The 26,896-nt window shown below is 45.5% G+C and overlaps 1 protein-coding gene across 3 annotated transcripts in view; it reads right to left on the reverse strand.

Moving 5' to 3' along the window:
* Positions 1-26,896, reverse strand: part of LOC108555816 (amyloid beta A4 precursor protein-binding family B member 1-interacting protein) — a 179,671-nt gene that overhangs the window by 121,525 nt on the left and 31,250 nt on the right. For 2 of the 3 annotated variants that reach the window (XM_017911639.1, XM_017911638.1), the window contains exon 1: positions 16,974-17,153. The exons of the other annotated variant lie outside the window; for it this stretch is intronic. In XM_017911639.1, the coding sequence (XP_017767128.1) occupies positions 16,974-17,153 (180 nt within the window). Of the gene's footprint in view, positions 1-16,973; positions 17,154-26,896 lie in introns of those variants that run through there. 3 annotated transcript variants of the gene reach the window in all.

Below are 26,896 nucleotides of genomic sequence, written 5' to 3' on the forward strand. Positions count from 1 at the left end.
CGCGTCGTACCTTCCGTCTCTCTCCAGTGATTCGTCAGACCCGCGGTTTATCTTCCTCTCGTTCGTGCTCCTCTCTCTCCGTTTAATTTCTTCTTTCTCCTGCGCGCAGTTTCGTTATCTCGTCTCTCCCTCGCACTGCACGGCGCTCGGTGCACCTCTAGCTCCCTCTTCGTTCCTCTCGCGCGCCGCTCTATCGCGCTACCTTTACGCCATCTTCCTCCTTCCCTTTGTTGGCCTCGCGTTTTCCCTCTCCGTTTCGTTCGTTTCTGTTTCTTTGCCAACTCGCCCCTCGGCTCCCCTCCGTCCCTTCTTTCACCAGCCTCGTCGTTCCTCAACCGCGTTGTCCTCTTTATATTTCGTATATACAGCTTCCCGTCGCTCTAGCTCGACTCTATTTTCCCTCCGACCCCCTCCCAACATCCACCATTCGTCCACCGCTATTCTTCCGTGCTTCTGCTTGACCTCCCTTTCCTACGCCGGCTTTTCCGTCCTTTTTCGCTCGCCGTGTTTTGCTCCCTCCGCGAACGAACGAAAAACGGCAACTACCTCGCGGAGCTTGGACAGAGAGAGAAGGTACGTAACGAGGGTGGTCGAGAAATAGCTCTTTCTCGCTCCTCGGCTCGTATTCGCTGTCTCTGTCCAGGTACAGCATCCCTGTTCCGTTTCTCTTCCTCCCGCTCGTGTCCTTCATCCACCCCCACCAGGAACTGTCCGTCTCTGTTCCACTCGCTCCTTTCCTCCCTCTCCGCGGTTCCATGACCCCTTCCCTTTCGCGTGGAGTCGCTACGAGTTCAGGGACGATCCGTTTTCAGTCGAGACCCTGGATCTAACGCCCCGAGGGATACCAGAAATAGCGACTTTCTTCTAGCGCCGGGGATTTCATCTTTTTATGCTTGCGCCTTACGGGACCCGGGATATAGATTCGTACAGCGAAACAAATTGCCGATAAGGAAGAATCGTTCGCGGCAAGGAACGTTCTATCTCGATAAGGGCGATATTATTTATGGAGGAAGAACCATAGCGGGCAGACAGGGACGAGAGTCTGGCTCCGATGGAATTTTCTTCGAATTATCGGGCTTGACGTAATCTTGATTTATCAAAAACGAAACTTTCGTTTGGGAATTTTAGGTTAGGAAAATAAAAAAATAGAAAAGGTAGAAAGAAATGTAATTGAATTGTAAATTAGTCGAGATTCACATTTCGTGTCTCATCTTTTAATTTGAAGAAAAATTTTGTATCGTGCACTCGCATTCGGTACGCCAGAAAGGTATCAATAACGATTTAATCTATTCGAATCGGTACGCGAAAGAGGAATCACTCGAGGGTAATAAAATAGACGAGTGGCGAAGGACGATTGGAATAATCGATAATTCGGACCTCCCTTGCGAAATCGTGAAATATTACGTAAGCCGTGCCTCGGTAAATCACGCATCGTTGAATCGCAATAAACCGCGGTACATCCCTGAGCTAGGCACCGCCGAGGAAGAAAGAGGGGCGATGAAAATGGCAAGTATGCCACGATAAGAACGACAAGGAGAAGAAGAGCAAACCCGATGCTAGGGCACTTGAAGAAGCGAAATACCTTAGAAAAAGATGGACATAACTTACAGGACGAAGAAGAATGACCCTCAGTACCGTAGCTAGCGAACGAATATCGGAAAGTACAGCTACGCTTTCGCGCGTTTATAATTGCCGCCATTGCTCATTCGTGTCTCTCGTGCCTCGTCAAACGCGCGACGTTCGTTAACGATGCATTTTCAAATTCCATGTATACGCGTTCGCGGAATTCTTTCATCGAGATACGTACTCGTAATCTCGTCCAAGGATAATAAAAATGTTAATTCCGCGATATCGTCTTACGATTATACGACAAAAAGTATCAACTAACCTCAACTCCTTTGCTTAACGCCAAATCGCGATCTTCGAACACTCTCAGGTGTAAATTCTTAATCAGCTCTCCACTTACCCGAACTTCCACAAGAACACGGCCTTCTCGAACAGCTTCTAGTCATAAAGCATAGTTGGTTTGCGAAAAAATAACGATACAACTCGGTAATAACGCGGAATGATGATAAAATCGTGGTAACGACACGACGAGAGCGCAGCGCCTCCAGTTCGGACGGCACTGGCGCGAACCACGAGAGAAAGGGACAGACGCGCAGGGAGCGACACGTGATGCTGGAACGTGTGTTAGTCATGGGTTGCCCATGGCAACCCACGCGGCTAATGTACGCCGGTACAGGCCGCGCTCGTTCAGGACAACGCTGCCTATATACGTACGGGGAGAGCGTACGTACGAACGTAACTTCGTAGGTTGTACTACGCGTACTACTACGCGCGTGCACAATGGAAAACGGGAGGTCAGGTTCGTGTGCGTCCACACACGTGGCCGAGTTAATTGATTTCGCCTCCGCGTTCGTTGCCACGATGTTGCTATTCGATCGGAGCACGCAATGAAACCGCGTTATCGTCGTCTACGTGCGCCACGTCGCGACATCCTGACCACCGAATGCACATCTTTCGGGGAGAACACAGTATACACGGGCCGGTGGATGAAACACGGTACAATATCGAGTCTGGCATTGAACTGGAAAACGACGCTCGCGTTCTCGTGCTTCCTCTATATTTCCTCGCTTTTTCGAACCTCCCGACCGTCATCCTGCTCTAGCATCCAATGTTATTGATATTGGAAAATCACCACATCGACGAGATTATTATTCCCTGTTCCTGGGATTCAAACCATTTTTATAAAATGCCTGTAATTTTTTCTCAAGCATCCTTCTCTCGTGATATTTTAATATAATTATATTTCAAATATACCCAAGAGAAAATTTGACCATTTGGAATTGGAAAGAGGTTATGCGAGAGATTTTCTTCATTCCATGCCATAAACGCGAAAGAAAAAATCACAGAGAGATGAAGACAACGAAACACGGTACTACTACAAAAATTGCAACTGTGGCCTATATGCCATGGCGTGTTTCAAAATTTACCAGGCAAAATTTTTGAAATATTTCTCTGCCGATGAAATACTGCATTTTCATGTTTATAGAAAACATTCGTTTCGTTTCACATGCTACCTTGCGAATCGTATTTTATCACGACAGTATAAAATAGCATTACAATTGCCAAAATGTACATTCGTATATTTCCACGAAAAAATAAACCGCATAAATGCAATGCATCTGCCATGCAAAATTTGACCACGCAAAAAGCGAAATAAAAACGAAATAAATAAATAAAAGATATCGCGATAGAAACACCGAACAAAAATCCTGAAAGGAATCCCTGTTTCGACGGATCGGTTCGCTGCTCGAATCCTCGCAATCGAAGACCAAGTCTAACCAGCGTAAATGAAATTTCTCCACTCGTTCGATCAACGCGAAAAATGCCACATTTGCATAAGCGTCCGCTCCTTTGTTCGTCAGCATCCGCCGTGTGTAATCACGTGCCGGGTTAGGAGTAATTATCCGCGACGGAAGAATCGAGCTCGCGCTGGATTTTAGCACGCGAAGAATTCGGACTAGCCGGCGAGGAGAATGCAGTCGCACCGGCCGTTGCATCCTGGCGCAATCGTGCTGTGTGCACCAATTAACAGCGCTGCGAGCCGTAATCCGGGATACCGTAGTGCATGCAAAATGCATTCTACCAACCGCACACTCTCGCCGCTGCTGGACACGGACGATCGTTATCGCTTGATTATCGGTCGCTGGTAATAGCGGTTTTCCGAGAACAGCGCCAGGAAGAAAGCTCCTGATAATTTAGCTTACCGCGATCGCTTCGGGGGCACCGAGGAATGTTCCTCTGATTGCATAACCCGCTTATCGATATCGTTTTGCGCGGTCCCAGCAGAGAAAGGGAACGCTCGATTCGCGGCATTTTCGGTCCACGAGACGTTTCAAACGAGTCGCCCTAAACGCGTGCTTCCGATTTCGACATTTTTTATTCCCCGTTCGCGTTTTGCATTTTGGACGATGATTCGATCATGGATATCGATATCGATAATGAAGGGAATTGGACGGTGCGAGGTTCGACGAATTTTAAGGTTAAGATTTTGAAACATTTCGCATTCCAAATATGGCACTCGTGGTAATTGCAAAGATCGCCTCGAGTTTGACGAAACGACACTCGGAGTTAACCCTTTGCACTCGAGAGGTGACTCTCAGTCACCATTTCATCAAATTTGGAAGATAGATATTAATTAATATATCAAATTTAATGTAATGTAACAGTGTGCAAGGTATCGAAATCTAATAATTCTACAATTCTATTATTATAAAATTCTATATTTACTGTTCAGAAAAGTATCGTCAGTTTTTTAATAGAGAATCTTTGATTTTCTACTCTTCTCTGGCCAAAAAATCGTCCAGAGCAAAGGGTTAATTGGGATTTAATTGATGCACAGGGTACATGTGCGTCGAGATACGTGTCTGAGAAGGTAGCAAGAGGTGAGTCAGTTACGTTGCGAGATTACCATCTGCTAAAGCTTTATCGTAATCTGAATTCGTAAGATGATTTTTCATAAGCTGAATTTTCATAATCCTTAACGAAAATGGCGTAATTAAGAATATAGCAAGGGGCACGGGTAATTAAACGAAAGACTGCGCAACACGAGATATCTAATTGAACAATTTCAGACTAGATTAAGCGGAAGGAATTTATCTCTCGACGTTGTTGAAATAGGTTTCACGCTCTACTCTCGCGCTTCTTATAATCTCGTGCATCTTTTATCCCTTTATCTGTTTGACTCTTTGCGGCACAGAATTTCAGATAATAAAATAGACCATGTTGTATAGGAATTTTATTGCGTTTTAAATGAAACAAAATTGGTATATTTTTACTAATAAAGGAATCGCATAATGTAAAAACATCAAAAAGTAATAATAATTTAATTGAATTTGTTGTTATAGGGTGAGACTCGAACAGTCCCACCGTGCCACGTGGGTTCATGAATGGTACTTATTAAAGCACATCCTTTTCCCTAAGCACAGAGGCACTTTGCACACAGTACAAGACTATAGTGTTCGAATTTCCTTCCTTTTTGTACTACAAAACGCACATGGTTTACGAGACGAACGTTCTGGTAGAGGTTTTGACTCTAGTCTTCTTATTTCTAATGAAACGTTACGTTTGTGTTTGCTCATTTGCATTGATAATGACTTATTGTTAGATACAGTTGGTACGTTATTATTTATTAATGTTTGACTAATAAATCCTTCGACACATTGACCTTTGAATCCGAAGGATCAAAGATTATCTATATTCAAATAACAATTATAGCTTTAAGAATATTGAAACATAAACAATAAATAAAAATATGTCCTTTCGTATTACTTCCCAAGTTACATGGTGGGACAAATAAAATCCCACCATACTTTCATCATTTACAAACAAATTTGAGCTTTAATTTTTATTATAAAACCATTCAGTTGCTTATATAGAATCAATTTTTATAAAAATTAACTTACTTTCACGATTTTTCGCGTAAAACCAGGAAACAAAGATTGTCGCAAAAAATCTTCCGCTTGCAACAATTGATGAGCCTGTACTAGCATGTTGAATGTTGCCAACACAAGCGAATACCAACTGCTTTACGTAAATAACACGAAATATAAACCTATACAGCTATTGCAATATTTATATCTATAAGAGGTGGGATTAAAAATGTCCCACGATGCATTACGGTGCATGAAAAAGGTGGGAAAAGAGTTAAATTTTCGAATTGCATTCTGAGACTACCACGAGTATATAACAACCTTCTCGTATAAATTCCTACATTCCAACCTGTTAGGAACAGGTTGCTAAACTTCTGTATCACGCATACAGAGAGCGATAAATCTAATCAAAGACGTAGCAGTGAACCCTGACCTATAGCGAACGAGCGTGCCAACGTATGCTTTCCAAAATTATATCACCTACCAGCATGTTTTCTCCGTGCAAAATTCGCATTTGATGCAACCAAAGAACCTCCTACCAGTTACAAATCAATTTCCAAATTGAATCGTTCAACTCGATCCAATTCCCACAAATCGACTCTACGAGCCTCCCCCACCGTTTCCAGTCCGCTGCTAGTCGACAAAAATGATATCGCGAAAGACTATCGCTCGTCACACCTACGAGGAATAACGAATCCATTTCGCTTCATTGCATTATCCTGAAAACGCAACCAGGCCACACACACACACACGCACACGCTAGCGATGCATCGGGCCCGACGCCAACGGAGCGAGCGATCGGCGAAGAAAGGAAACGCGGAGCGAGACACGAAGCGAGCAATTGTGCATTAAATTGAAACAGGCCACGAGCGGAGCGTTCCCGTGGCATTATGCGCGCCGTCCTCTGCGGTTCACGCGTATCCGAGGCGTGCGCTCGCGCGGGCTCGCGCGTCGATACGCGTAAGTCATGATTGCCGGTGTTCACGGAACGACATGCTGCCCATTAAACCCCACCAACGCGGCCGGGACGAGTTGAATGCACCTAGAGAAGCCGACCTCGCGTTTCTCCAGCGATCCGGCCGCGCGTCCGCACGCGTGGGAGTTTACAAGAAATTCGTGGCCCGGACGAGATAGGTGCGAATGGAAACAATGTGTCGAAATACCCCGACGCTTCTCACGGAGGCACACCGGCGTGTATCCCTCTTCGCCGTGTGCTCGTTCCAAGCGCGACAAGTTGCCCGGCCGCTTCGCGTGTACCACTTTTCAGACGAGCTAATGCGCTTCCTAGGTTCTTCTCGCTTTCGATACCGCAGGTACCGTTCTCGCCAACGCTCCACGCCGATGCGTCCGGCCATATTGACAATATGGCCGACGCTGCACGCTCGTGGCAAAGGAATTCGACGATCCGCGTCGGAATTCGAAGGGTGACGGTTCGATGACGGATTTCAATTTTAGGACGGGAAATTTAATTTCCTCCTCGCCCTGATTTCGAATTTTAATCTCGTCGAGGAAACCACCGTCAGATATTTCACGAAACAAACGTGTCTGAGTGTTATCCGGTACTCCGAATTCGTTTGATGTAACAAATATTTGTAAGATTGCTATTATCATCGTTATCAGCACGATATTATAACAAAAGTAACACTTTGCAGGAAACGTGTACACAGTTTTATCTCTGATATCGCTGCTATACTACGAACAAATTGCGCGAGATTGATCCCGTAGTCGCAGGATGTCACCCGCGTGAAACGCACCCTATGACCCCGTATCGGGTGCAGAGGAGAGAATTACGAGGCACGGGGAGGAAGGACGTTAACAAATTTGGCGAATTGGTCTGGCCGTCTGGAATCGCGGAGAACGAGAGACTGCGTCGTTAATTTTGAACACGGCCTCGGTGGTGTAACCACGCGACTGTTCCACGGAGCAGAACAACCACGGTCGGACTTTCGGACCTTTGAAGTCGTCGGCTGACGCAAGAGGCAAAAGTTCATCTCGAAAGATTTACATCTCGCGCGAGCGGAAAGAGGCAAGGTATGAAGCAACGGCCACAGGGTAAAGAGGGAAGGGAGTAAAGAAATAAACGCCGCACGAACTTACCGAGGCCAAAAGGGTCCCTGGGAAGCAGAGAGTATCCCACGACAGGACCTCGGCGTCCTTTCAGGACCCTCGCGCGATAGCCACGCGAGAAGACGCACCAGGATCGTCTGGTTCCACGTGAGAAATTCGGAAACGAGATACAGACTGTTGAAAGATAACTTTAAACATTGTCACTTTTGTCTCGAAGCATCTCCGACGTTTGGGACCGATATAAAACAGGCGAGGACTGTATGGGGCCAAGCGTTTATTCTTTTTCGACTCTCAACGGTTCAGTTCCGTGTTATTCTTCGCCCCAATCAGACGAAACGGGTCGAACTTTCTTTTTGACCATGTTTCCAGACATCGAACTATAATTGTATCGTGTTTCTTATTTTTTCTATCCTAAATTAAAATTTCTATTTCGCTGAATACCTGTACACAGTGTTTTTTAACTTTAAATCTACAACAGTTTGCAAACCGTTTTATACGGGGTGTCCCAGCATTGGTGGTACCACCGAGGAGCCAAGTGATTCTACGCGAGAAAACAAATCGAAAATAAAGAATAACATTTTTTCATTCGAATCTTCCTTGTCGAGATAACCGACTTTGAATATCCACCGAGTACTCGCGCACCTAACCTCAAATTAGACGGACGGACCAACTCTTCAACGCGTTCGTCGCCCAGCGCGATTCGGTCGAGTGTCTGCTCGTTCGTCGATAACGAGTAACGAAGAGTGACGACGTATCCTAGGATTGACCTTGAAAAATTAATCGAGGAAAAAAGGAAGGGAACTCGGTAAATATTTGCTAGTTTCGTTCGGCCGGTGTTTAGATAAGCGAAGTAATTAACACGGAGCGACTAATGGCGCTTCCAATTGGAGTTTGCACCGTGTCACAGGCGAAAAATAAAAACAATTGTGACGCACGCTATACACGAGGTCTCTAAACTCGATTAAAAGCTAAAAGATAAATAGACAGATTGAAATTTCACACGAAAACGCTGATTTGAAATTTTGTAGCGAAAAAATGCTAGAAAAATCCGAAAAAATCCACGATTTCGTATAAACTGATAAGATGGTAAATTTACGAGCAGGTAGACCAGCGGCGGAGGAAAAATTATGCGACACGGTTCGAGTGCAACGACTCGGCTGGATCGCGAGAACGTTTCGCGATTTTCCAAAAGCAGCAACGGAATCACCGTGCATCGTGGAGGGAATGGCAGATGAACGAGTTCAACGGTCTTTTTTCCCCGTTGTCGCGAGTTTAGAGGCGGTTTAACGAGATATCGACCCATGAATTCGATAGTTTACCACGGAAGAGAATCCTGCAGCAACGCGGATTCGTGCCTCGTCGCCGTTGTCGCTGGGATTAAATGGAGTACAGTGGCCGACCACGCCCAGTGAAATGCGCATGTGGGCCCGATTTAACCTCTCCTAGAATCGTCATATTCGCTGGCAAACCTTTGTGCAGCTCTAACAGACTTACGCGATTGTTCCCGCGACCGAGTTTCCCCGTTGTTCCATGAAACACGTACGAACACGCTCGGTGCACGCTTTTTAACGTTTCTTTCAGCCAAGCACGGGTTTTCCTCCAGCCCTCGACGTAGGAAAACACGTCGTGAAACGGAATCTGTTGGAACACGGTGAATAATGTAACTTACACCGTGCGTTTTGCTCCTTTACTCCGTCCAGCAGGGGGGTAAGGAATAAATAGCGGCGAACAGTCGCGCAGGGAACGCGTTACATCCGAATTTAACCTTAAATCCAACTTGGCGTCGATAGTTCGAATACCAAAATTCCATTCGTCTCGATTAAATTGCAAACGCGAAATTTGAAATTTCCTGGAGAGTTCGAATCTCCCGCTCCATGTTGCTAGACGCTTCTAGCGACATCTGGTAGAATTTTCGGCAATTCCGAGAGATTATCCCAGTAAAACCTAACCTATCCACGGTATTATGCAACAAAATTCGATTCATCGGTCTCGATTGAAAAATTTGAAATTTAAATTAGAATTCCACGTTTGGGTTTCAATCCGAAGCTTCGAAACCTGACAATTCGAAGTCCGATATTCGAACACGGCGAATGCTGTAACTTGCGTTCTGTTGCCTTTCTCCGTTTGAGAAGGGAAAGAAATAAATGGCGACGCGCAGGCGCGCTTGCAACGCGTAACGTTCAATTTAACTACGAACCTAACTCAAGGCGTCAGAAGTGAATGGAAAAATTAAAGCTCGGAAAGATACAAATTAAAACGAAGAGAAAATTAAAAATTAAAAAGATACGAGTTTCAAAATGCGAAATTAAAAACTTCACGCTCGTCATTTTGAAATCTGCGATACGAGACCTATTTCGTCAAAGACCTATTTTGACGAGACGATCAAGTACTCGTTTAATCGCACCGAGAAGAACGAATTGCCCGCGAAATTTAAATAGCCGATATTAAAAGGCTCGCGGACTTTCGGTTGAAAATGCTAAGACCGAAATTTTTGACACGCGAAACGCGCAGCGTAACGAGGATGTAACGCAAGAAGGAGCGCCGGTATCGCTTTCAGAGACTCTGTCCCGTTTCTGGATAAAGTAACGTTCCTGGAAACTAGGCGACGCCAATAGTCGAGGGAATTCCTTTCAACGAGCCAACGGAGAGCAGCCGGCACTTACAGCATCGGCTCTAATTAGCGGTAATTAGAAGAAGCCTCGCTGACGGCGCCACAAATTGAAACCGGCGTAAACCAATCTAGAAGAGGCTGTGCGAGGTAGAGAACGCTCCAACGAATCGAGCGAAACGGATCGTCGACCGGCGATAAAATCGCATTCGAATAGCGCGTCGCGACGCCTCCAGATACTGCTCTTTCCCATCCAAATGCTCCCCGCTCTTAACCCTTTACCCTACGATTTAAGAAAAACTAAAATCAAACAAATGATTAAAATTAAATAATATATTAAATTAAATGGGAAACCATAAAGGTTAATAATTAAAGCGGGGCATATCGACAATCCATAGGCGTGAGACGTGATGTTTACATTTAGCCCGACAGACGTACCACGAGCCAGGCCCGTGATAGTCAGTTTCGACCCGGTAGACGTACCACGAGTCAAGCCCGTGACAGTCAGTTTCGACCCGACCGATGTTCCACGAGCCCGACTCGTGATAATCAGTTTTGGCTCGAGAATTTTACCACGAGCCTCACACGTGGTTGTAGACCAAAGGGTTCATATATATTTTTCTCACATTAATACTGGTCATAATAGCCAAGATTGTTCACCTAACAGATGCGATTACTTTTACTTTCTATGTATTTATCCTCATATGACGTACTTAATATCGTTATTCTAATTTTACGGATTTTCTTTTACAGTCATAGTGGTGTAAAATATAAACGATTAATACCACTCGACTTATGGTCGAGATTGCACCCTCGATTTCACCCGATTGTTAGCAACAAGTTGCTTCTGCAGCTCGATCGAAAATCCCCGTTGGACGATCATATCGCGAACTTTCTAATAAAAGAGTAAAGCTCAAGCACCTAAACGAATCCAATAAATCAGGATGACTTTCTAAAACCTTTCAAACTCTTCCTCCTCTTCTTCACCGCGAGCTACATCGTCTGCATTCGATTTACAACGGCTGGTCTAAAATCCACTCGCGACTCGCTTCGAGCTATCCTCTCTCGTTCGGAAAAGGTCCATTGCGAGAGCAACGAACTGCATAGCAAGTTGCCTTCGTTCCACGGTATCAACTATGGTGCTCGAAAGACGAACGTATCCTCGAATTTCCATGATCGAGCTGAAAACTATCTGTGACTCTTTTCTCGGTCGAGTAACAGCGTTAGGCAATCATAACGTATTCCAATTACCTAGATTTTCATCTTCCTCAACTCCGTAGAGTCCCTCGAGCCTCGAGAACCCATTTACGAAGTGGTAAAGACACTTTTACGGAAGATTCGAGTTATGGCAAAAGATCGTTGGACAAAATTCTTGGTACCGGAATGTCGTGACTTGGGATATCGAGTTGCGATCGTGAGAACCACGGAATATTCCGGGGACTTCTGGAACTAACGCTTCCTCGTGCATTGTCGGACGAAGAAGCAGCGATTTCGGAAGCGTGGTTGCGCAATCGCCGACAATTGACCGGCGGAATGGCTTTATCGGAGCAAGAGAAGAAACCGAGTGAACCGGTTTAACTATGGCGCGATAACGGAATATAGGGCGACGACGTAAGTTCGTCGAACCAAGAGCTCGGTTGCTGGCGTCCGCAGCGCTAATAGACGCGATCCGCGTGCTAGATCTCGCGGCGATTGCGCAATTTTCAAGGGAACGCCGCGCCGTACCGTCGAGACGCTAATAGAAGGTTACCGGAAGAAAGCGGGATGATAGTAGCGGAGTCTCGTGCACATCGGCCGGGAAAGATCTGGGGACGGGATCGATGGCATCTGCTGCAGGTTACGGGGATCAGCGAGACTAGCTCCCCTTCGGCGAGAATGCTCGGATGGCAGCGTGTAGAAATGTTCCTATTATTAACCCTTTGCGCTAAGCAATCGGATGATAGAAGAATTTACGGAAAGACAGATGAGCGAAAGAAATAACGATAGTAAATTTCGTAAAGGGTCATTTGATATTGCGATAGCGTATTATTACTATATTATTATTATTATTACTATATTGTTTTTCGCGGGTAGAAACGCTCCACGTATTCGGCTGTCGTGTATTTTCGGGCCAGACTTTTCGAATTAACGACGAACCTACCGAGACCGGTCGGCTGGTCGGTGGCCGATGAAACGAACAGAGGAAGAAGCTTAAGGGGATATTCTTGTTAAGGAGTTATAATACAAAGGAACAGTAGCCAGTGGAAACGGTGGAAAAATTAAACGGGCGAACGATCAGAACTGGCATGTCAAAGACGTTTCCAGAAAATGGGAGACAAAACACACGAGCTGACGAAAGACAAAATGCAGGAGAAGGGATCGCCCCCACATCGTTAGAATGTAGAGTTTATTTCAGTATTTAGTTTTTCACTAGAACAATTCTTGTAATCTCGAAGTGACTCCATTCGATTATCCTGTTCCAGGTACTCTACCAAAACCATCTTCCCGCTTCGGATTTGAGAGAAGCAAAAACGCCATGTTTTTCCACGGACCACCAAAGATTTTTTCATACTCGCGAGAGACGTTTCGTTAATTCCGTAGAGCCTTGTATGGTCCAAGGGAGTCGTAACAGGTCCTTAAGACCGGCAGGAGGGCACAAATCGGACCGGCACGATGCGCAGGAATACCAGAGAGAAGATCGAGTGGAAGAAGAAGAAGAAGAGGCAGAAGAAGAAGAAGAAGAAGAAGAAGTAGAAGATGAAGAAGGGAGGAAGAATGGGACGAGGAAAAAGGGGGAACAAAAGCAAGCAGCAGGGAACGAACCGGGTTGACCGGGTACACAAATTGCCGGCGAGATGAAATCGCTTGTTCTGCGCGCGTTTCACCCTCCAGGGGTGAAAAAACTGTCCCGGACGGATCGAATACGATCCTTGTTCCCGATAAATCTGCAACGAATTTCCTGGTTCTCGCGGTCTCTGCTGCGACCGGTATCGAAAACTCGCTCGGCGTTGAATAGTGAAAGGCAGTGGCGATTACTTGGCAATGAAGGCCGTTGGAAAAAACACCAGGGCAATTATAGAAATCGAGTCGAGACGGTTTTTCTCGTAGTCGCGTGGAAGAAGAGAGGCGAAGCGAGGAGAAACCCGCGACCGTAAAGGTGCCGATCGAACAACCAGCAGGGAATTGCGTCCAGCCGGCTGAGCAACAAATTTTCACGCTCTATACCGGCTTTTTGTCCACGAGGAATCTATTTCTTATCGATAATCCACCTGGACGTTACTTCGAAGCAGAGAGAATTTCGTAATCTCGCGAGACACCTGACTTTCGCGATATTTCCACGTAATCTCTAGGAATATTTCGAAAATTACTCGCTGCTCCCGCCAAATTCGCTAGAACGTCGGAAAAGTAGGACGTTTCTCTTGCCCTCGACAGGAGCTTCCTCGTCCTGACGATAATCTCGAGTGACCGACGATGAGTGGTGCGTAGAACTCGTCGAAACACCAACAATGCACTCTCGTTAATGCTCCGCGCGCGCGGACCAAGAGCAGCGCCGAAGAGCTTAACCCCGGACAATAGCCGTGGCCTCGACAAAGGAACCAGCTCGTCGCCGGTCCTCGGCAGGCCGAGCAAAGACTTCTTCCCGTAAAAAGACTCATCTCGCGAAGAATCCTGGTTTTACAGCGTTAGAAAGCTCATCCAGGCCGGCGTCGGTTCAGCGTCACCGTTCCACCTCTCTCGTTTTCACCGGGTAATTCTCTCAAGTGGACAAAGAACAGCTCGCTTTCTCATTATCTTAAAAACCCTTTCCGCGGTGTTCCAACAGGAACGAACGGCCTCCTAGCGATCCGTTCATAGCTATCCGTCAGCTTGGCCCGCGAATTCTATCCCGGCGACGAAAAGCCCTGGAGAATCCGACCGGAAAAAGAGGTCGGGACGACAAAGGATTTCTAATGGACGACCGAGCACCCAGAGGACGCCTTATAAGGCGAACATCTCGAGAAGGTGGCTCGCAGCCTCCTTTTGGTCTCTCCCCTTTCCTTCCCTCTCTGTCCCTCTCTCGCGGGTATCTCGCGGCGACTTCTGCGAGCGGTCACAGGCGCCTCCATGGCCGGATTTAGACCGAAAAAGAAACACCGTGAGTTTCGGGAAGACGACGACGGCGACGACGACGACGACGAAGAACACGAAGGAACCGGCACGGAGCCACCAGGCGATCGTGACCGGCCCCACGATCCACCGATCGATACCAGCCAGAGCCACTACTATGTATTTTGCCCCGAAACGATCGTGTAACAGGGAATCCACGGAGGTTCTTGGAAGACGTGCCGAATTTCTGCACGGTGCGACATACCTAGCCTTCGTCGTTTTAGCCTGTTAGACCTCCCGCTCTTTTTCTCGGACAGCTCTGTCGTATACGAAGGTTATCGCGGTAGATCTGTCGGTTTCCCAGGCACGAGCTTCCAATTTCATCCACGGACCATCTTCGCGCGCACCTGTATCGCTAATTAGCCTCGAGACACGTTTCACGAGAGAAGATACGGGTTCGTTCTTTCAGGTCCACTGAAAGCTTCCTACGAGTCCCGTTCCGCGTGGTGTCGCTGTAGTCGAGTCCCTGGCACTTGGCTTGCCGTCCCATCCGTAACTCACTGGACAGTCGCTAACTCGCAACGAAATATTCCTCGTCCAGCTAGATTTCCGATAAGACCTCTGGAAACACGGTGTAATTTAGTCTGCTGTCCAACGAGGACAGTCAACAGGTGCTAACTTTATCCGGCAAGAATAACGTTAATCGATCATCGTTCTCGATCTGCCACCATCTGACGATCCTGGCGGGTACTCTCGCTAGCATACGCCACGATAGACGTCATTACCGTGGAACGGTTCATTCGTTACCGACCATGTTCCCAAGTTGAATAGCTAGACTCTCGGCTACCTTTCGACCGTTTCGCTTCGCGCTAATCTCGGACAACGACCCACGAATCGGCCCTAAATCACGCGACCACCCTAAACTACCTGGGCGAGCTGCGTCGGCTGGAAACAAGTAGCAGAATTGGCAAAGGCCGTTGAGAGGGTGTTAGCCGCGTGAATCGCGCGATTAGGATTACCCGGAATACGAATCGTTCGCCGATTGCTCTCGCTGCTCTGCTGCCAAACAAATCGATTCCGCTTCGAGCTCAGTTAAACACGCTTCGATCGCGCTTCCGAGCGTGTTCGCGCGCCGAGTCGTAAATTATACAACGGAACGCACACGTACACGCCTGGCGGAGTACACGCTCGCGTGCATACATATGTAAACGGCATAACGCATTCGCATTCATGTATGTAGATTCGAGGAGACGGTCCTCGACGGGACCTTTGAGGGACAATCGATTGGCCGGCACGAAGGCCCCTTATTGCCGGATAGGCATGAATACGGAGCAAAATGCCGGTAGACGAGCGAGCTTCTTCGAATTTTCACCGACCCAGGGCTTTTCTCCGAATCCATATTTATTCCGAGAATATGTCGCGTGAGCTGGGTAAATTTGTGGGCCAGACGACGCAAATTTCGCTTGATTCGAGTGTAATTTTATTCCGCTTGATCTAAACCTACGTCGATGATAATAATTTCGATAAGTAATACGGAAAATTAAAATTGTCGAAGTGCAATGGCGGTGAGTGCCTAGCCTGGATCGCCATTTGCACCGGCATTTGTTTTAATCTTTCCCTTCTTTAGCGACGTTAGGAACGCGATAGTTCAGTTCTCGCCGTCATATGGCTTTATACAAGGATATATATATTCTTCTAATTCAAACCAAGTGAGTTTACTTTGTTTCCTTACTTTGGAATATCCTTTATTATACCAGGAATAAAAAAGAAAGTATTTATATCACTCTCCGCTTTTCATGATACTACCTTTCTACTAAACCTTCGTGAAAATATTTTTCTCGTAACACAATATGGTCGAAAGAAAAGAAGAGACACCCTGTATATAGCGTCCTTGAGGCTGGAGACTCGTTATAATTTAATCTGAAAATTATTTTAAATCAGATTACCACTGGGACCTTAGGTCAACGTCTGCCGAGGATTCCATATATATCAAATATCTCGTTGGAAAATTAGTTGCCCGTTTATAGCTTGGAAAAATCACGACGCGATGAAGAAACGAATTTTTATAGGCAATTCATCGTTTCGGCTCACCGTTATTCGAGAAGATTGCTCGCGCGAAGCAAAGCACGATTACGAGAGAAACGCGTGTAGACGTCTGTAGGTGATGATTTCACCGAATTTATCTAATCGTCCCGCGAGCAGCAGCTGTTACACGGTCCAAATCGTTTGTCCGTGTTCAAACAGCTGCCTTGGAAACGGTGGTATCGCGAAAGAGGTACCGCGATGTTTCTACGATTAACGCGAGTCCATAAAGCGCACCTGAACCCTCCATTTGGACGGGGTTCCAACAACGATCCGCCATTTTCTATGCTCGCGCGAAACTGTCAATTCTAACCTACGCAACCTTGACATCCTCGATCCGCTGGAAAAAAGGGAAAAAGGAAAAATATAGGGGAAACTTTGACAAAGGACATGTCCTTCCGCGCAACGGATGCACGATGCATAAATCGAGAACTATAGTAAATCGCATAACGAGTTCTGCGCCCAGACGACCTTTCGATCCTTTCCTGCCGACATGCTCGATCACAGCGACGAGCGAGCAGGATATCAGGATAAACCGGAACACCGTAAAAGACAAGAGAGCGTGCGGCCATATTTCTTCCCTCTACCGGCGAGTCCTTCGCCGGAGCTCCGAGGTCGATTTTATGACGATAGGAAATATCGCGAGTCACGTCGTCGCCACGTAGCCACGTCGAGTAGCGAATCGCGACGCGAGATCGCGCGCGTTTATGGCTTACCATGTGCAGAAGATCCCTGAGATGCGAGGATCGAGCCGCCACCCTCGAGGACTTTGTTCTCCGGACCGTGACCAGGCTGCCCTCCTTCATTGACAGGATCCTGGGCATCGTGTTCGATCTGACCAGTCGATACTCGTCCCCAGAATGCCTCCTCTTCTTCTTGAACGTGCCGCACAACATGCTTGCCCGATGTTCGCTCGTCGTTTGAAAATGCGATAGTCTCACTGGGCTAGGATCATCGATCTAGCCCCGGATAAACGGCCAAATTGCCTGGCGATTTATGCGACCATGTGTCACCGAAAGCTCGCCCCTATCGCCTGCTTCCTCGGCCGCGAATGTTCACGAAACACGTCGTTCACCGTTCCCTCTAACTGTCCCGACAGGTTAATGCCTCTGTCGCGAACTGGTCCTCGAGCGAATTCACGTCCCTTTAACCGGTTGCAAACGCGCTGACTGATACGCTCCTGGGATTCCTACGTTCCATCCACACGGACACGGGCACACAGAGTGGCACGGGAAACCGAATATTTTTTCTCGCTGCTACAGCAGCATGGCGCCGCGAACGGATTCCTGCATCTATTTAACTGTCTCCTCCGGCTCCACTCGCTTAACCAACCCTCTTCTTCTCGCCTCTTTTATTTCTCGATCCTCTCTTCTGCTCCTCTAAATCCTGCTCCCTCTGCTGCTTTCGGCATCTCTTTGCTTCGGCCACCTTCTCTCCTTCTTCTCCCTTTTTTTCTTCTCTTTTCCTCTCTCCTTCTCTCTCTCTCACTCTCTTTCGACCTCCACCGTTGCGCGCCTTCACCTCTACCCTGACGATCGCTCGGCTCGGCCTCCTCTCCGCTACTCTATCACGGCACCCACGTACTAATTAACAGCTAACGACGCGTACGCGACGTGCACGTCCCGCTCCACGAGCGACTCTGACGCTGGATCGAGGTGATCGACCGGTAAAAGGAACTGGTCGCGGATCGATCTCCGGATCGACCGTGACGATCGCTCGGGAGTCTGGCTCGACGGGGTTCACGGGGAACGGGTTCACGGTTTTAAAATAGTACCCTTTGTCGCGGTGAACGTACGGACACTGGATCCTTCTCGATCTTCCACCAATTCCTAATCCTCCGTCGATCTAGCGGATCACCTCTGCTCTCCGAAAACGGTCCCTGGATGATGTTTGCACGATCCGTTCGCGATCGACTTCGCTCTATCAGGCTCGGACTCTGCCGATCTTCTTTTTCTCACGACCGATTTTCTTCACGATTAATCGGATCTCGATCGCGTACACGCGCCGATGCGTTCACCTGTTGTGTACAGCCACCCTTGCGAATCGCTGGATGGTTAATTAATGGAATCTCAGCCAGCTCGAGTCGCAGTGAGAGCCGAGAGTCGACTGAAGGCATAAGGCTCCGGTTGTGGTCGTCGAAGGAACCCCACCACGTTGATTTCAACAACACCCGGCACCCAGCCCGACCGGACGACCTGGTCGCGTGGCGCTCGGCACAGATACGCAGTGTTTCTCAAAATCCTCTCCTTTTCGTTCTTGCCAACAGGATCCAGCCCGTCCTACCTTTCCATACGTCTTTGTTATTCCGCTACCTTTTTTCGGCAGCCGTCTATGGGCTTTAGGGATCTTCCTCCTTCCTTTTCGACCCTATTCCGTGTATTTTAGAAATTTATTTCAATATAGGTAGCTTAAATATAGGTAGTTTCGTAATTTTCTTGTCTCTTGTTTCCCACGTTTCTATTATCTATCCATTACCGATATTTTCGCTTTTCGATTACCATCGATTAGCTGCGTTCGGTTGACCATTTGGTCCCGTGGCGAGAAAATTCTTGCCTGTTTAACGAGGGTCAGAGGAGTATCGGTACCGAGAACTTGATTTATAGACTGTAAATAATTGTTTATCGGAAAGCCGTGTCGTTGCTCGGTAAGTTGTCATGTTCCCAGGCAATAGAGTAGCACGATTTATCGGCGAACGTGATACTGGTCGACTAGTAACAACTTTCGTACCGATTTCCCGCATTCTCGCTGGCATAATTCGTATTTTAGAACGGTTCTTCGATAACAACGATGTCGATAAAAATGACTTTGATTATTCCACTGTCGTTCGTTGTATCATTACGTAATACTTTGCTTTTCAGTTTGTCGGTTTCAGACTGCGCAGACTATTGGTTACTTGGCAGCCAATTTTGGCGTCAACTAACCTCTTTGAGAGACCAGTTGATGACGAAGAAACGAGATTAATAACGCGATTAATAACGAAATAACCAACGATAATGCGAAGAGCAAGGAAATTTTTAAATCGTCTCGAAGATGGGAGCAAATTTGAAGAAAACCGAGCCTGGGATGAAGAGGAATAAAGGAGGAAGGCGAGATGAAACAATGGCGTTTGCCACGCAATTAGATGGAGCAATTTCGTTCGTTTGACGTCTGAAATGATCGTTTAATTAACGTCGTCGCAGAAACACAGTCATCGGTCTTTGTTATCGCGGATCTTAGCCAAGTTCAAAGTTCCTTCTTTCTCCGGGGCAGACAATGCGGCTCGTTCCACTTCCTCTGGGAAACACCTCGTTACACAACGGAACGGTTCGCAGGAGGCACGCCTATGAGTGGGATAACCTCGAAGGACTCGTTGCGCGTTCTAAACGATACTGAAGAGAAAAAAAGAAGAAAAAGACGAGGAAGTATCGCGATCCGGGTGACCCAGTTCGCGCTCTTGAATTTCAGAATCGTTCTTTCGTATTCCAAGGATCTATTGTGGCAACGTCAACGATACCATCGCGTTCGCCAATTTTTCAGCGTCTCTGCAGCTTACAGCGTAACGATCATTCGGATCGTATTGTTTCTCCTTCGCTCTCCCGTTAGATCCAGTTCTGTGTCTTTGTCGAATATATCGAGCAAATTATTTTATTTCCTTATTTTTTCCCGTAATGTCAAAGTATGCGAGTTCCGGTTACCGATAAAGCTGCGAGTGACGACGATATTCCTTCATCTTCTCAGCGGATTGACAAAGAAGACCCACCGTTAATTCTTTGCGGCATAGGATTTCGGATAATAAAATAGACCCGTGTTGCATAGAAATTTCATTACGTTTTAAATGAAACAAAATTGGTACGGAACTAATTTTTATAAAAATTAACTCACTTTTACGATTTTTCGCGTAAAATCAGGAAACAAAGATTGCCGCGATAAATCTTCAGCTTGCAACGATCTATGAACCTGTAACCCGTGTTGCACAGAAATTTCATTACGTTTTAAATGAAACAAAATTGGTACGGAACTCATTTTTATAAAAATTAACTCACTTTTACGATTTTTCGTGTAAAATCAGGAAACAAAGATTGCCGCGATAAATCTTCAGCTTGCAACGATCTATGAACCTGTAGTGGCACGTTGAATGTTGTAAACAGGAGTAAATAAATTTATAATAGTCGTCGATGGTATTACCAACTGCTTCACGTAAATAAGACGTAATATAAACCTATGCGCATGCAGGTTTTTGCGATATTTTCAGGTGGGACCAAAAATGTGGGACAGTTTTAATCCCAGCGTGCACCGAAGAGTTATCTAATCCAACTGGTATAAATAGAGATATTTATAAAGTTCCATTTCAGCCATATTTTGCAATTAAAGATTTATTAGGACTTATTTTAATTTTATCGATTTTCATGTTTATAAATTTTCAATTAAAAGGGCTGCTCGGAGGCGTGGTAGAAATGAAAGAATATTGTATAAAACGGAGTAAAGTACAATCGGCCATCGAGTAACAGATTTATATAACCCAGCCCTCTCTTCTCCATCCCTGACAATAAGAAACTATTTTTCTTTGCGCTTTTTCTTTTCTTTCTTTTCTTCATTACGAGTTCAAAGAGGAATTTTTTTCTGGAAATTAGCCGCGCGCAAAATTATTCCGGATGGATGTAGGTCAACCGATATACAAGGTATACCTGCGACATCTGTCAGGTTGCGTAACTCGGCTGAATATCGCTATTAATTTCACGTTCGAAGGCCTTTTTCATGCGTGAATATCTGCGGTTTCGACGAGCTCTCGAAGCCCGTCGCTTCTCGGCCCGATGGAAACGTATTATTTTCCTGCTTCCTACCCGTGATCGGTGTTCATTGATCAAAAGCATCGAGGGCTTTCTGTCACGAATCCAGGGGCAAGGACGTTCCCCTCGGAAGTGCTCGCTGTCGAAGACGTCGGGATAATCGCGTTCGAATTATTATTCCCTGGAATCACGTTGCAACGATTCGACCAGCCGGCTCGAAACTCGTAATTGCCCAGCATCTCTCGATCAAACGACGCGACGATGAGAGCTTCCACAGCAGGATGGCAACGCGAAGGGAAAACCCGGCGTAGGAATGATGTAACGATAATCACGAGTTCCATCGTTACCTTTCTTTCCTGATTTTTACGTAAACTATCGGTTTCTCCACGGATCCAAGGAATCGCGAAGATTTCTACTCTCGTGTCGGCTGCCCGGCAGCCGGCAAAAAGGTACATTTAGACGCGGTAACGACCGGCGAGAGACTCACACTGCGAGACTAATATTCCACGGTATCCGATATCGCTTCTATTACAATGCAAAAAATACGAGCGTTTGCTTCCCAACTTTCGCAACGAAAGCGATCAAGCGAAATTCGAGAGCCCGAAGGTGTCGTAAATTAACGAAAGCAGCCACCCTGGCACCGTGGTACCAGCGTGTAACTCGGTACCAGCCAACCAGGGCCCGGTACCCTCCAGCCGAATAACGCTCGATTATTCTTTCGTCTGCTCGTATTTCATCGCTGTTTGCCAATTTTTTCGCCTCTCGCCCATTGTAACGCGCTGCAAAGTCGCAACGGGTTGACCACCGCCATCGCTCACCACGCTCCGTGACTAATAAAACAGCCGAGTGACCGATGAATTTGCATCAGAATCAGAGTAATAATAACAAACGACGCCTGGCTAACGCGGCACACGAGGGTGTATCGCGCACCCTCCGCAACCGAGCGGATATGCAATTTTCGCGTGACTCACCGCGCGACCCCGTGGCGAAGAAACGCCGCGGCCATCTTGGCTTCTCGGCGTGGATCCAGCCGAGATCGTCGTAACTCGCGTTTCAAGAGTTAATCGAATTTCACTCGGACTGCCACCGGCAACCAAACGGGCGTCCCATTTTAATTAACCCTTTGCACTCGCCGAGTTTTTCGTTACAGAAATATAGTAATTCCAAGACTTTCTGTCATAAAGTCGACGATAGTTTTAAAAAGGTAAATAAGAAATCGGTAATATGCAAATTAAGAATTATTTTACTTCGACAGTCCACGCATCGTTGGGTAATTTTAAATTTGATATACTAATTAACATCCACCTTTAGAATTTGATTAAATGGCGACTGAGAGGCGCCTCTCGAATGCGAAGGGTTAACAGCGAATTTCTGTTTGTTTTCACCAGGGAAAAGAAGAGAAAAGAATAGCGCGATTGACCCGCTAATGACCAATGAACTGACCCAAAATTGTCACGAGCTTTCGACCAATTTCGAAAAATTTCATTTTCACAGCATCCGCTGTACCCTTTGATGGAACGATCGAGAGCGGCGATTAATCGAAAATGCGATACGGATCGGTTCGAGACACGAGTCTTTAAAGAGAAAAACGAGGGAAAGTTAACCTATCGTACAACGAAAGACGAGATGATCGAATACAATCGAGAACGCTTGTGAAAGAGAAATCCGTAAGTGTATGGGTCCTTTTTTGCTAAATCTCGTTATTGCATTAAATATTCCGACAATCCAGATAAACTGAGAGCTTCTTCCTCATTCGAGTGTAAAATTGGTCTTCGCTGGAATGGAATTGAGGTTTCCCAAAAACCTCTAATTTTCCATTGTAAGACAAGTTAGGCTGAGCGTTGGCAAGGGTCGTGTCCCGTCGTCCGTGACTATGGTGAGGGCCGATGAGTAGCCGTGGAAAACATCATACCGATAAATATAATAAATAACAATGGCCGATAAGCGTTAAAGAATTCTCCAAAGCCTTTAACCCGTTGCTGTCCTATGTCCAGAACACTAGACACAGTGTTTAGGACAAGAGAAAACTCTTTTTCTGGGGATTAGAAGCGTCCATTGTCAATGCTTTTATTTAGTACAAAGCACCTAACTGTTATTTCAAACAATAAGATTTCCCACAACAAATTTAGAGAAGAACTTTTGCTTAAGCTGGTTGGGGACTTGTGTATAACGTCAAAAACAGGACATCATCCAGCGACAAGAAACAGCGATTAGATGGGACATTACATATAATTACACTGCATCTGCAGCATAAACACAAAGATATGTATGCACAGTATGTTGAAATCGAAATATCCTTGGTGGCTGAAGAGAGACTACATATATACGAGCCATTCACTGCATAAATCGATTAACTGCACTTTTTGAAAACATATAGACGGCGTCCACACGATGACTCCTGAGCACGGGCACCCCATATATTTAGCATCCAAACGATGCGTATACAAGTGCATACGATTGTTTTATCCAGCACAGTTGTTATTCAAGACTTAGAAAAACGTCCAAAATACACGGAAACCACACACACTGTGCGTATTTCTGACGCACGTTTCCGTTCAGTGACGGTACTTCGGCGGACTGAACTGTCGAAGCGAAAGGGTTAAAAGGGCAGCTCGAGGAGCAGCTCGAACCGGGAAGTCTTATGCGAGTGTCACGAGACTGGTGACGTAGAAGGTAACAGGCCATGGAGACCATCGGTTGGATCTCATATCCAAGCCAGACCCGAAGTGGCCCAAGAGTAACACGCCAATATCGGGTTCCTGTCCGGGCCTACATAGGGTCAAGCGCGGGTTGACTTCCCCACTGGTTGGACCATGTCCGTTTCATTGGTAAGAAATATATAAATTCGCATCTAACACCTGCCGCCATATCCCACGAGGACCAGGAAGGACGGTAGAGCAGCGCAATGCGCACAAAGAAGCTCAGAAAACAATACTTGGTGACTTAAAAGGCTTAGAATGAGCGATTCTTGAGAGATGGTTGAAAGGTTATCCCGTAGGAATTAGCCTTCGCGAAGGAAACTGCCAAAGAGTACGTTCGGTAATAAATTAGACTTTATTTCGTTTCAGGGGATTCATTGCAATATGATTTATATGATCAGAGAATAGGTTATTACAAGGACTGTAGAACTGTGTTGATGGCTAAACTCAGTACCTTATTGTCAAATCTAAGTGTTTCAGGGGATTCATTGCAATATGATTTATATGATCAGAGAATAGGTTATTACAAGGACTGTAGAACTGTGTTGATGGCTAAACTCAGTACCTTATTGTCAAATCTAAGTGTTTCAGGGGATTCATTGCAATATGATTTATATGATCAGAGAATAGGTTATTACAAGGACTGTAGAACTGTGTTGATGGCTAAACTCAGTACCTTATTGTCAAATCTAAGTGTTTCAGGGGATTCATTGCAATATGATTTATATGATCAGAGAATAGGTTATTACAAGGACTGTAGAACTGTGTTGATGGCTAAACTCAGTACCTTATTGTCAAATGTGTTTCCAGCTATAATTCATTATTCTTTGATCATTATAGTATTTTGATTATGGGTGAATAGCTTAATCCAATGGATATAGTACTGTGTAGACGGCTACACTCAGTACTGTATTGTCAATTGTCAATATTGGAAGCGATAGTTGATCTACCCATTAATCATTTTAGAATTGCTATAGAATTTAAATCATCAGTGAGTGGATCAGTGCAACGGATTCAGTTCTGTGTTGATGGCTGTTCTCAGAACCGTAGTGTCAGTTGTAAATATCTTTAGCCATAATTGATCTATGCATTGATTATTCAAGAGCTGCTGTCGAATTTCAATCATCAGTGAATTCGGGGTGATGTTATGCGCCGTGTCATAGAGGTATGTCATCTTTCGCCTCACACGAGAGACAACAGCGTGTGTGTCTATAGTTGATCAAACAGAATAAAGTCAAATCGGCTACCTAGAGTTAGATTCATTAGAACCCAGCACTCTTTTCTCATCTCCTTACACCTGCAATCTTCTCCTTACACCACCGACGTGATTTTTCACTCGCTTCTTCGAGGAGAAAATGCTCAGCGGAGTAACCGAATGACCAGAAACGACTAAACGCAATATTCGACAATCACGGAAAGCAGTTGAGACTCTCTATCGAGGCAGCACGGGTTCATTGGGACCGTAAAGATCGAATTGCCCGAGGACCAAGCATCCGGTTCTAAATGGTCGCTGTTTCTAAAATTGCTCGCTTCGACCGTGGGGAAAATCAAACAGGAGCTACCACCAGTCGTGGAACCAGTCACCTACTTCTCTGAAATGAAAATATCGCCCGGGAAAGGCGACCGGAAAAGCTTCGAGCAATTACGTGACCGTCGAAACACGCGGCGTTCGTTCCTAACGAGATGTTCAGCTATTAAAACGGAACCGCGATTGTTCTCTCTTAATTATACCGCTAATTGCGACTTCTTCTGTCCCGACGATTGCCAGTCGTTGGCGCTATTGCGCTCGGTTGTTACGCCAACGATTGTTACCACTCGTAATCTCGAGGCCCGAGACGAGTACGCGGGAATGATTCGACTAGGTTTCAAAGGATCTATGAAATCTTCGTTGCGTTATCGGGAAACGTTGCCTCCTTTGTTCGTTGCCTTTCTTCCGCGAAATCCATTCTTCTCGCTCCGATTATGCGTCTTACGCAACGCGTAATTTCGATTTCAAGGCTTCATTCGCCAACTCTGCCCAGATCGATCGAGTCACGAAAGCCTACGAAATTACGATCCGTACTTGGCAAACCGTAGCTTGCAAGGGGATGTTCGTGGACCGGTTTTGGAACAGTAGTAGGTATAAATTATATTAAGTCCACCGAAAAGTTCTGTCCGTTTCTGGAGTAAAAGAAAATAATACATTTTCAACAAATTTATTTATATTTATCTAACAATGTCATTTTCATCGTTACTTATGACCACTTCCCAAGATGATGGAAATTTGTGAATTCCATTTTCATCAAAGGCCTCACTTTTAGAGGCAAAGAATTCGAGCAGTGTTTGCTTGACACCTGCTCCATTTTCCAAACTTTTTCTCTTCAACAAATTTTGGAGGGAAAGAAACAGATGGTAATCGAATTAGGTATTAAGTCTGGAAAGTATAGTGAATTCGACAAAACTTCAGGTGACATTATTGAACAGAACTTCCCGGTAGACCTAATAGTACATACCTAGTATTTAAAAATCTTAATGAGTTTCTTCATGGTGGGTCTTCGTGTTCGAAATATTTTGATTACAAATTTTGTATATACCTTGTAATGGAATTATTTAACCCTTCGCACTCGAGAGGAGCCTCTCAGCTGGCATTTAATTAAATTCTAAAGATGGATGTTAATTAATACGTCAAATTTAAAATTACCCAACGATGCGTGGAATATCGAAGTAAAATAATTCCACGTCTTAATTTGCATATTACCGATTTCTGATTTACCGTTTTAAAAATATCGTTGACTTTATGATAGAAGATCTTCGAATTACTATTTCCCTGTGACGAAAAAATTGCCGAGTGCAAAGGGTTAACATTCTTCAGCAGTGGAAGTGTAGGTAAAAGCTGTATAGTGTTCGTGCCTTTCTATACATAGGCAAATACGCATTCGAATATAAGATAGTTCTTAGGTTTATATTATTCTATAACTATAAGCGTGGTAGATTAACCCTTTGGGCTCGACGATTTTTTGGCCAAAGAGGGGTACGTGTTGAAAAATTTTCTACTATAAAGCTGACAATACTTTTTTAAGCAGTAAATAAGAAACCGTATAATAAGTAACAAGTAGAATTATTTAATTTCTATTCGCAAGTCGAAAAATACAGAAAACTGCAGAAATTAGAGAAATTAAAAATCTGGTATTTTTA

This window comes from Eufriesea mexicana, unplaced genomic scaffold (assembly GCF_001483705.2).
Source record: "Eufriesea mexicana isolate 0111107269 unplaced genomic scaffold, ASM148370v2 scaffold302, whole genome shotgun sequence".
NCBI lineage: Eukaryota > Metazoa > Arthropoda > Insecta > Hymenoptera > Apidae > Eufriesea > Eufriesea mexicana.